Genomic DNA, 12,183 nt, shown 5'->3' on the forward strand with positions numbered 1-12,183 from the left:
GCAGCTAATCACATTTCATTTAGATCTAGAGAAAAATGCTCTGATGAGCAATAGATTTCCATTGAACAGCAGTGTTTCAATAACACTGAAACTTTCTGAGGTAACATTTTTTTCTAACCTATCAAACTAAAAAACCCTCAATTTCCTGCTGAAAAGTTACATTGAATCAGTTTGGTTTTGACTGTATTTAGATAAGGCCAAACAGCACAGTAAGAAAATGAWGCAGTTCAGCCTTACCAAACATTTCATTTCAATACACTTGAAACTGAGCACTTCAGAATACTGTGCTGGAGAAGAAAAAAAAATCCAAGCGTTAGGCCTCCCACTCCAGCTAGACATAACATGTTCAGAGTCTCAGAATTCACCACAGAAGGGCAATGCTGTTCATTGGCCAGTTCTCCCTCTACTCTGTTTTCACTGTCYTACATACACTATTACCCATACTCTAAGAGGTAGATCAAAAGCAGCATTTTGGGTATATATCCTATATTGTGCTAGCAACATAAACGCATGTTGAAAAGTCTTTATTGCACTATTTAAACAAAGGACGAACTGCTCCTAAAACTAACAAGAAAGACTAACTGTGAACAAGCCTCAGCCACGAGACTTCTCCCTCAGAACTTCGATTTTTGATTTTTCTTTTGAGCAACAGGAGATGCAAACTCTCAGCATGCTGGAGAGAAAACACAATGGTATTTCAGTTCAGGAACTCGAAGTGGAAGTAACAAGAGTTAATGGATACCCAGGAAATTCAGTTGCAGAGATAGTGATATTTAGTGATATTTAAACCCTTTCCTATAAACAGATATTCAACAGGAGCTGTTATTGGGAAGGCATTTTTTACTTTAATTACACTATTGCATAAGAACAAATATTAGCATCAGAGCAAATAAATGGATATAAAACAAGCTGTGAGAAAAACAGCTTTCTTAAATTAATTCAATACACGCCTATTTCCAAGAACAGTAAATACAACTGAATACCTAGTCCTCCAGCATGTGCATCAATGAGAGAAGCTGCTACTGCAGTCCCTTCGGGGAGACCAAGATCTCTCGCAGCCTCTGGCGTTAGACCTTTTCCAACAGACTCTCCAGGAGACAAGACGTGGTTTCCTGGGCAGACACAAGAAAAACCAAACACCTGTCAATTTACTAAACAGAAAAACAAACACGTATGTTATTACAGGAACTCCTTTCCTCTTCCTCAACTTAGTGTGGTACACATAACAAAAAGGTTCATCAAAGAACTCTATCTGATTATAAAATACACTTCATTATGTGTGTGCATGTTAAACACACAACCATGCTGTATCAGGCTGCCCCATAGTAATTTAAAAGTGCAACAGTATTCAGTGTCTTACCCAGCCACAGAGAGAGACTTCACCACAAACCATGAAATTCTGCCTAGCATCTTTCCAATAGATAGGAAATACACACACAGAGATTGCAAGCTGCTTCTGTAGTCACTGACTACGCTACTTGCAGCCAGTCTCTACATATGTGAACGAGATTCAGCTCAGCCCGTGCTTGTAACTGGAAAGGGCACCTGCTGCGCAACAAAGTGGCCAGTTTTTCCATTTCTATCCTCTCCAAGAGGTTTCCCTAGAAATAAGATGGCTATAGTAACAGAAACTCTGAAGGAGAAACTGGCTAAATAAGCAAATTTCTGCCACTCCAGCTGCGTTTCTCACTGCCTTAAACTATCCACTTTTGAGTCTTCGATGGCCTTATGAAATATAAAGAACATTATGGTCACCCGAGACATAATCAGTGTAACCCCTCCCTCTCAATCTTGCCACCAAGGAATCTGTTAGCAGGTCTTGCCTGTGTTGATCTCTATCACCCTAATTTTTTTTTTTTTTTGCTAAAAAGAAAAGAGATTGTTTTAATAATGATAGAGATGTTTCAGAGCTTAGAAGAGCAGATCTAGAGTCACAAATCTTTCAGAATTCAAAGATCACTTGGCTATTTCTTTGTTTTCCTCAGCTTCATCTCTGGGTAGAAGAATCCTCTCTGGGATGGCTGCTGAGCCTGACCAGGCCCAAAGCAATAGGGAAAGCCTGATGGCTCCAGGAATCCACACACACTTCTCTCTTTATCTAAAGATTTGGTGGATGAGGCAGTAAAAGGTACAGTGGGAGCTCCTATAGACTTCCCTAGCAATATCATGGCTCTAAGTCAGAGACTTCATGTTCATTTAATAGTACATGTCTAATCTTCTGGGCAGAGTTGGCACAACTCCTGTTTAAAATATAAGCCTATATTATAGGACAAGCCTATTTTCAYGGTAGATTATAATAAGAATGTGCTACTCTTAAAGCACATTCTGATGTGCTAGAAAGCAAGTAAAACATCCTCCACAATAGAGATTAATTAACAGGAATAGTATATCGTAAGAGTTATCAGGAATATACTGATGCTATTGAGCATAACCTTCTGGAAATATAGTTATACTACCTCACTGTTAAGTGAAAAGAAGGTTATGATATTAAATTCACAGGTGGAAAATGGGTCTTTAAGTTTTATATACCACAGTGGTAGATCCTTGACTTTGCTGTAAGCAATTCATTTTGAAGAAGGCCCCCATTTCCTGACCGATCAAGTGTTTGGAGCACTTCGTGACTAGCACGCAAAACTTCTTGAAGTTCATTTAGAACCCTACCCATGAAACTCTGGATAGCCACGTGTTTCTGCTCTGATAATCACACCTCCTCTTCTGAAGTTTTAGGCTAAGTCTCATGATGGAAATTTAAAACAAGTGTGCACAGCCAGAACTTTCATACTTAATTTTGGGTTTATATTCAAATATAAGGGGTAGTAAACAAAAGCCAGTATTTCAGGCTCTCCTGTAGCTTATAGAAAAGGAAGTGATCATATTAAGCTATTTCCTCACAGAAACATGTCTACATTTCATTAACTTTTAGTGTAAATTCAGAAGGACTGTGCTAGCTTTTCCAAAAGGTGTTATCTTTTCTGGTGTTTTTTTTTCAATAAGTTGGAGAGCAGGATATTTCTCTTTAAGATACATTTTGTGTTGCCTTTTTGGTCTTTTAAGACATCAGAGAATAATACCAGTAAAACAAAGTTGTCTGCTTCTCCTGACATTCAAAGACCCTGCAGGCGAAAGGAAGTGCAAAAAAGTTTCACGCAGCTAAAACCACATCTTTTTCTTCAGAAATCAGTTGCATGACCTGAAAGTGTACAGATATCTTATATATACAGCATGGGATGAAACTAATCTGAAATAAAACCTCTTTCCAGGCATTTATTTCCATTGTTGGCTTGTTTATATCAGTTGTACAGGTCAAACATTTCAATGTATAATTACTATATGGTTAATGTTCATTTTAGAGATCAGGGCTACTACTATTAGACAAAACCTTTTCCTACCAGCTTTTCGATTATTGTATTTCTAGCTAATGAGCACTAAGGGAGCAATTTCAGGGATACAGATAATCTTCTCTTCTGATGGCAGCAGTAGAAAATGACCATATAGATTCCTTTGGGATTAGCAATTCATCAGAATGGCCATCAGCACTGCTAACCTCTGCGGGAATGCGTAGAGATGGGTTTGTTGTGATTTGAAGATGAAAGTATAATAATTTTATGTTTTAATGAAATAAATTAAAGGCAGAGTATGCCCAGTCTGTTTCAGGAGTCACAGTAAACCTGAATAATTAATTACTCCTTGACTGAAACCACTGCCTGACAATCTCAAAAGTGACAAAACTCAGTAGTTGGCCATTACATGGAGCGTTGRGGAAACGGAACCAACTGGAGGCCCCAATCAAGTGCAAGAGTAGGAAGGAACTGGACAAAAGTCTTTCCTTTTAGGGAAAAAAAGAGAACAGCATGGCATGGCAGAAAGGGAAATGAAAAAGAAGACCACTTTCCACACATGGGAAAGATGTAACCAGAGAATTGGTCCCCTTTCAAACCCTCACTTAGGAGAAGAGAATCTCCTCTCCCCTTATCAGGAAGCCAGAAGAAAGGGAAAATCCTTTCTACCTCTCAACAGCAAGATAGGAGGTGATGTGGAGCTGACATGTCATTCAATGGCAGGGAAAGCACTTGAGTGAAACACAAGGGAAGGAAACCCACTTTCCACCCAGAAAAAGAAAGAACACTGACCAAAGCAAGAGCACAAAGGAGAGTCTCCTAGGCCACCCAGCAGTGAGTGCAGGAAAAAGGTGCCAGCAAGTGAGTGTAGCAACGAGAGGATATTGATTTTGTTCCTCTACTTTATCCTCACAGAGTTCAAAATCAATGAAAGCTGTGCTACACGTGTAYGTTTCATAAAAGAGAAAAAGCAGGCTCTGCATGGCCACTCTGTCCCTCATCGCTGAATTTGCTTCCCCACCCACACAAGTGTGAGTAAGAAGGTGTGGAATGGGCAGAGCCTTGACTTTACCACATGTATAGAGAGGCATGGAAAGGGAATCATAACCCTCATGGTTTACTCTTCACTGGAAAACTAGAAAACTCAGCTAAGCTTCAACATGCCTAGAAAATCTGTAGGTGTAAAGCTATTAAATGGTAAAGCAAAAACACAAAAAGAGTAAGCAAATAGGAGTCACAATTAAACAGTCAGGCATTTTAAATAGATTACACTCCAGTACTAGACTGGGAAAGAATGAAGAGATTCCTACTTGAGCAAAACACATTGGCTTTAGAAGTCAAGGCACAGCTACTACAAGAATAAGGCTATTAAACAGCTACACACCAGTAATTCAACAGCAGGTGCTGCCACCCTTAAATCCTACCTGCCAGGGGAAAGAAGCTGTCARAGGGGGAGGAAGGGAAATAAGAACTGCCTGCATACAGAGGCAGTCAGTGAGAGTATTACAGAAGGCTGTATAAAAGAGGCAGTGAAAGGACTGAGTCTTCTTAAGACTCTTGCCAAAGTAAATGTATCGAGTCTTTTGTTTACAGTAGTCTCCTGTGCAAGTCATTTACCTTTGCTAAATGATTTCCAAAATTAGACCTAACCAAACAAACCCGTAATGGCTGAAGCTGGAGAACTTTCTGTTTCACATTCATACAGCTGTTTCACTAATGCAATGCCTTAATCCACAACCTTTTCATTTTGTATGAGACACTCTATTTCTAGCTATTTTTTCCCCTATAAAGCAGCAAGTTTACAAAAGGAAAAAGCTGTCTGAATCTCTTCCTCCTCTTTTATCCTTCTTCGAAGACTAATGTTAGAATTTGCTACGATCAGGTTTTGTTTAAAGAATTTGTGCACTACCAGCGACCCTCTACCTTTTTAGGCAGTTACCACAGCAACCAGCTATTTACCAGATGTGACACACGCAACAGACAATACATCTTCAGTCAACTTTAGTAATCTAAACTCACTACACAGTCTTACTAATATTTAATAGAACCAACTTTTAAAGAACCAACTTTTTAGCACGTAGACCTTTTTAAAAATAACAAAAGCAGAGCGCAGCAGGGGGCCCAGCTGACTCAACTATGACTTACTCGTTTGAGAACAGCTTTTAATCTATCATGCAGAACTTGGTTGCATTTCATATGTAATTATATTTGGTTGCATGAGTGCATAAAAATACAGAATAAACCAAATGGTGATGCCCCCTTTCTTCATTAACTTGACACAAGCAAACTTAAAGGGATATATCAACCCCTTGTTTAAATCCCAGCAACTTTAGACAGAAACCCAACCAAAGAATACCATTTTGCCTCCTTTTTTTATCCCCTCTAAAACCCAAGGTTCTAAATGCGTTTTCATCTAAAAGACAATACAACAAACAGCTATCCCTTCCGATGAACAGTTTACAACATGCATTGAGAAAGTTATCTAGTTAAACAAAGCGGTGCTAAACAAGCATCAAAGGAAACAGGACCTTAGTAGAAGGAGGCACCATGCACCCCAGTGGAACCCACAGTAAGTAATGCAAGGGACTTGTCCTCTCCTCTCAGCCACAGTATTACAGGCTTGGTGGAACATTTTCTCCAAAGTTTTGCTAATACCTCACACAGCATATCTGGATGCTGAGCTCACTACAAAGCTTGTAGGCAATCTCCAGTTTTTATTTTGTGTTTTATAATAATCCACAGAATGCCAGAAGTCTGGGATATGCAAGGAATCTGAATAATAATATCAGAACTCTTCTGTTGCAACCTCCCAACTCTACATTACCAAATAACCCTCCCAGTCACACACAATATTCACATTTAACTGAGTTATGTATAGCTGATTATTCTAGAATTTTTAAACATAGCTGATCAGCACAAATGGATATCACTAAGAGAAGAAGGAAGGAGGATAATGATGTGGACTGGAAAATCATAATATTCATTCTTTCTTTGGGCTGAAGGTATGGTAGTTAAAGGGTGTTAGAACAAGTCAGTTTTGTTTTGTTTTGTTTAATATGGAAATACCCTCCTTAAAATTTCCTGGTTGGCAACTGAAAACTTGAGAATTTTCATTCAGGAAAACCAAAACTAATTGTGGTATTACAGGCCAGCTTACTTAAAAGGGAGAAAAACAGTTGCCTAAACCAGATCACTTGGCCTTCTTCAGTTCAAAATTCATCTCTCTATATGAGCTGCCATAGTAGCTTCAGGGAAATATGATTTGGGTCCTTTCCATCCCACTCTCCTATACAGCCTACGCCTTTGGGTGAACTACATTTCAATCACCTAAGACAAAATTACTTAAGGCAGACATATTAGGTTTCTAAATACTGGAAAAGCCAGCAACCTATGTGCAGGCAGCTCTTGATTCATTAAGCTGAAAAGTAAATTGGTCTGCAGACCATAGGTGCCTACTTCAACAAAGATTATTTCCTTCTTGTCCAACTGAAAAAGTTCAATTTCATATATAAATGATAAGCTTTCCTGGGTAAAGGCCAAAAGAAAAAGAAAAAAAGAAAGGCATTCTGCATCATTGGATCATTAGGCCTGTACACTGATGGACACGACTGAGTTTTGGTAACTACGTTTCAGTGAAATAGTGCAGAATGAACATCTCTCACGGTTCACTACTCACTATGCTGACATACATATAGATACACAATACATATATTTAGATGCCTTACTAAGTAATTAGATGTAACATATTTGCATCAGCTGTCTGACCTCATATTTTTGCTTGCAAACAATAATTTCAATAGACCGATTATTTAGGTTTCTGGCATTTTACAGTACAATATTCCCAACAGTCTCTCTAAACACTGCAGCTCGAAAAGCATCATCAAGGTATATAATGTGACTACTGCTACACTTGTCAGAGTTGCAAGTAATCAGACTCTGGTTTGGTATAGTAAGTCACTAATACTGCACATGCAATTTAGTTTGTATTAATTATGGATTATTACTCAACAGAATGTTTTTTATTACTGGATGTTTATTAATAATTCACATGACAGCAACTCTTCTTTGAAGAAATAATTACCCCTTTTTCAAAACCAAAAGAAATGACAGACTAAGAACACCCTAATCAGTTATTGAAATAATGTTTTTGAATCCTTCAGCTAAGCTTCTGATGCCTGCACAATCTCATTCTCCACTACATTCACATAGCATCCAGTTCTAATATCCATAATGAGAAGATATTGATGCATTACAAAGAGTTCAGAAATGAGTCAGGAAAGCAATTGTAAGGACTGAGAAATGTGACAGTTCTTATAAGAACATTGGTGGAAAAACTCAAGAAGCTCAGTGTATTTCTTTAACATAGAAGATTTCAGTCTGTGCAGGTCAGGCATCTCACTACAGTCTGGCAGACAGAAGTATGCAGTTAAGACTGAGATGAAAAATAAAACATATTTAATTTAAGTAATGACAGCAACTAACAATCAACAAGCTTCTAAAGTTTGAAGTGGGCTCTCTATCACAGGAAATTTTAAGATCAAGATTGTTTCTTTAAGATATGCTTTAAACTACTTAAACATTAACTTTAGGGAGCGCAACAGCCTCTGCCTTGTAGGAGGTCAGCAAATTGAAATACCCTTTTTCATTTTATAAATCATGACTCATAAAACAGACATGTTTTAAAAATTATGTCCACGTGAGACTTAAGCAAAGAAAGAAAGCTATGAATGAAACAGTACCATGGAGAGGAAGATTCAGGTAAAAAGAAGAAATGCTCCAGAAATTTGAGACTTTTTTCCATAAAATTCTTTAAAAAAAAAGAAACAGGAAGATAATATTTGAGATATATAAATCTTAAACACATATAAATCACAACAGGCCCAAGTAAAGACAGAATATGAGGATGGGAGGAGAAATAAGTTTATTGTAGATTGCTACTCCCTCCTATCTTTTATTTTAGTAAGATCACAATTTGCAAAAAATAATAATAATAATAATAAGGCAGTAAAAAGTTTATATAGCAGACAGCTGCTTAATACCAGCAAATCTCAAACACCAGAACAGCCCAAACTTGAACTTTCCTCCTCTCTGCTGGGCAGCAAATAGAAATTTCCATCGTTCACAACCGCGGACACTAAGAACTAAGAGTTGTGTTTCATTGACGTTAAGGTTTCAGGTACTGCACACTGCCTTCGGATAAAGTGGCGAGTACCGAATCTTGCTGCAGACGGGCTCCTTCCATGCCTTGTGTCTGGGTTATTTACGCAGGCAAGAGGGTTTAAGCTGGGTGTTCCTGTGTTGTTTTTTTTTTTTTCCCCTAAATGTTCAAGGGTGGTATGTGCTTAAGGAATGCCTTATTTTTTTTTCTGTAACAAAGGTGTGGCACTTACCTCAATAATTACAAGGTATCTTTTTTTTTAATCCAACAGATCTTATAAACAAAGGCCATAGTCTGTCAATCAGGAGTAGACAAAGCATGAAGTAAGTTGACTGCTGCACCCAAAATACTGTTTTATTAATGAGATTTTTCTTGTATAGTCATTTAACATACAACTGTGGGTTATAGACCCAATTTTTGACATGACTTTATAAAGGGGATAGAAAAATATAGATTATGCTTAAAAAGTGTTACACTGCAGAAATTGGGAATAACTAAATTGTTCTATTTCCTGAAAATTTTTAGTGCTATGATTCTCACATTCTTGTACCTGCCTTAGTTTGTTTAAAATTAAAACAATGCCACAGTAATTGTACTTAAAGCTTTTCCTATGACTATTAAAAATGAAAACTCAAAGTAGAAAGAACTCCCAGATTCCATACTTAACAGGAAGAGAAAGTTCACAACATATGAAGCTAAAACATCACTCGATCTCACATAATAGCTTTAAAAGAATGCAATCATGTCTGACAGATTTAGGAAGAACAAGTATATAAAAAAAAAAAAAAAAAARAAAAACATGTAATGCAGATGAACCTTCATTCCAAAAAAAGTAGTTGAAATTCATCTTGCTTCCTGGCAAATTACATTTTTTGCCTAACCTATAGCAGAAGTCTATTCAGTACATTTACTGTCCATGGCACCAAAAGATTAAGCAGTCTCTCTGCAATTGCAGCTTCTGTAGGTTGACAGAAGAGTGACTATTTAAAGCCTTTCCCCTCCACATCTAACGTCTCCGTCAACAAGCCACAGTCTGTCAAGGCATGAGCAGCCTTTCACACTACTTATTGACTCTTTAAGGAAAGAATTCAAACCAGGAAAGGTCAAGATTTCACAATTTCAAGTGGTCTCAAATGAGCAAAAACTATAAACACAATAGTGCCAAAGAGTAGAAGAAAAGATGGTTCCTCAGGTAGAGAGAGTCTGAGACCAGAAATCTGGTAGTGGACAACAGGTGAATTTTTTTTCAAAGCTCCAAGCTTTTACTATTAGTTTCCTAACCTATGACAAAGCTCAAGGACAAAAGAACAGCACACAATACTTCTCACTTCTTGCAGCTGGGAGAAGGGAGAAGTGGAAAGGTACCATCTGCCAGCAGAACTCAACCTGATGATAAACAGGATGGGTGATGGGTCTCCTTTCCTACAGTGGAAGGGGAATGGAAAATTGTCACCCAGGAAACACAGGGAAGAAAACCTGAATTATTTTATCCTTTATATTTTGAAGTGTTTAGCACAGCCCATTAAAGAGCAGTTACTGAAAAGACAAAGAGTATCTCAGGCTGGAGAAATTAGCTGACAGGACTCTCATGAAGTTCAACAAAGGGAAATGCGAAGTCCTGTACCAGGGAGGAATAACCCCATGCACCAGTACAGGCTGTAGGCTGGCCAGTTGGAAAGCAGCTTTGCAGAAAAGGACCTGGACAACAAGTGGACAACAAGTTGAACATGAGTCTGCAATGTGCCCTTGTGGCTAAGAAGGCCAGCAATCTCCTGGGTTGCATTGGGAAGAACACAGTCAGCAGGTTGAGGGGGGTGATCCTTCCCCTCTGTTCAGCACTGGTGAGGCCACATCTAGACCACGCTCAGCCGACCAGTAGAAGACAGTCATGGACTTACTACAGCGAGTCCAGCAAAGAGGCCATGAAGATGACTAAGGGAATGAAACATCTCTCATATGAGGAGAGGCTGGGAGCTGGGACTGTTCAGCCTGGAGAAGAGAAGGCTCAGAGGGGATCTTATCAATGTGTATAAATATCTTATAGGAGGGAGTAAAGGAAAATGAGCCAGGCTCTTCTCAGTGGTGCCCAGTGACATGGCAATTGGCACAAACCGAAATAAAGGAAATTTAATTTAAATAGAAAGAAAAAACTTTTTTACTGTGAGGATGGTAATACACTGGAACAGGTCACCTAGGCAGGTTGTGGAGTCTCCATCCTTGGAGATATTCAAAACCTGACTACATAACTCTGAGCAACCTGCTCTAGTTGACCATGCTTTGTTTGAGCAGAGGGGCTTGGACTAGACATACTCCAGAGGTTCCTTCGAACCTCAACCATTCTCTGATTCAGTGATGTCAAGATGGAAAAAATAAAAAATAAAAAGAGGACCCTATTGCTTTTCTGAGAAGAAGTCTCTAACTTTTTACTGCTGAATCATATATTACAAAATAGTGCCTCAACCTTTGAGGAAGGAGACACCCTAAAACCTTTTTGCACTGGGCCAATTTCACCTCCTTTATAGTTGCTACAGCTCTTGGATGGACTGAAATGACAGGAAGCCAAAAAGATGCAGTATATTTGGAACACTACTCAGCTATAAATTCCACTGATTCTAACAGCATGTAAGTGTAAATATCCTGTGAACATATTTTTAATTTTGTTTGAAATTGTAGGTTGTTCTAATTTATTGGGATTGGAAAAGAGAAAAGAAAGACAGATAAAGGGACCCTGTACATAAGAGAAACTTCTTTTTATTTACTCCCTGTTCTCTACCATTGGCAAAGCATGGTGTTTAAAACCCCTTTTTATGATCTAGTTTTATGAAGAACTGGCAGCTCCCAGCTGACCTTAAAACATCATGATCCTYTCTCCCAACCTTCTAGAAAATCCTTCATGTACTCTGCAGCATCTGGCATCAAAGGCCTTGGAAGAGATCAAAAAATGGCAGAACTGATAGACTGACCATTCCCATCACAGCTGCTGTAGTGTAAGTTAATATTGCCTGGATACTCCCAACCTGGACTGAATCTTCCATTTTCAACTTCAAACTAAATAAATGAGCAGAAGATCTTCCAAGTGTTGAAAATGACTACTTCTGATAAAACACAATACCTAAGAAGACTATATTTAACAGCAAACATTGAGATCTACAATATCATTATTTTCATTTTGAATATGGAAGTAGACACTGAGACAAGCTACAATAAACCATTCATATAATAACATGTTCATGAATAAGGAGCCAGGATACCTGCTATTTTGTCACTTGTTTGAATACCTAAAGAAGCACAGGCCTGCACCTACATCTGAAAACTCAACATGTTGTAATGCTTGTGCTATAGTAAGAATGACAGCAAATATTGATCAAGAGAATCCCAGCTCTCTTGTCGAAGTCCCAAATCATACAGGTTTTCTTTATTATCAATTTAAGACTAAGTGCTGCAAATGAAAGAGCATTAGAAAAGAACATCTATACAGCCTTAGACTTCTACAGACCATTCTTTTCAGGGCATTCATAAATGGTACACCCAAGTGCCCAGGTACCTGAAAACATCAAGCTTTCAGTCCTAGAATTAAGTGAGAAATTACCACCAGCAGATTGTAAAGTGCTAGGGCTGTACACTAAAGCATAGTCACAGAGTGCCAGAACTGGGAGGGTGACACTGCTGAACTTACAGATGGGAGTA

At 38.3% G+C, this 12,183-nt stretch overlaps 1 protein-coding gene across 37 annotated transcripts in view; it reads right to left on the reverse strand.

Moving 5' to 3' along the window:
- Positions 1-12,183, reverse strand: part of FGGY (FGGY carbohydrate kinase domain containing) — a 343,412-nt gene that overhangs the window by 84,256 nt on the left and 246,973 nt on the right. For all 37 annotated transcript variants that reach the window (XR_003254040.1, XR_003254039.1, XR_003254042.1 and 34 more), the window contains one exon: positions 984-1,112. Coding sequence is in view for 3 of the 37 variants with exons in the window: in XM_026069036.1 (XP_025924821.1) it covers positions 984-1,112 (129 nt within the window). In the remaining 34 variants the exon portion in view is untranslated. The remainder of the gene's footprint in view (positions 1-983; positions 1,113-12,183) is intronic.

This window comes from Apteryx rowi, unplaced genomic scaffold (genome assembly GCF_003343035.1).
Source record: "Apteryx rowi isolate R43461 unplaced genomic scaffold, aptRow1 scaffold_284, whole genome shotgun sequence".
In the NCBI taxonomy this organism is placed as follows: Eukaryota; Metazoa; Chordata; class Aves; order Apterygiformes; family Apterygidae; genus Apteryx; species Apteryx rowi.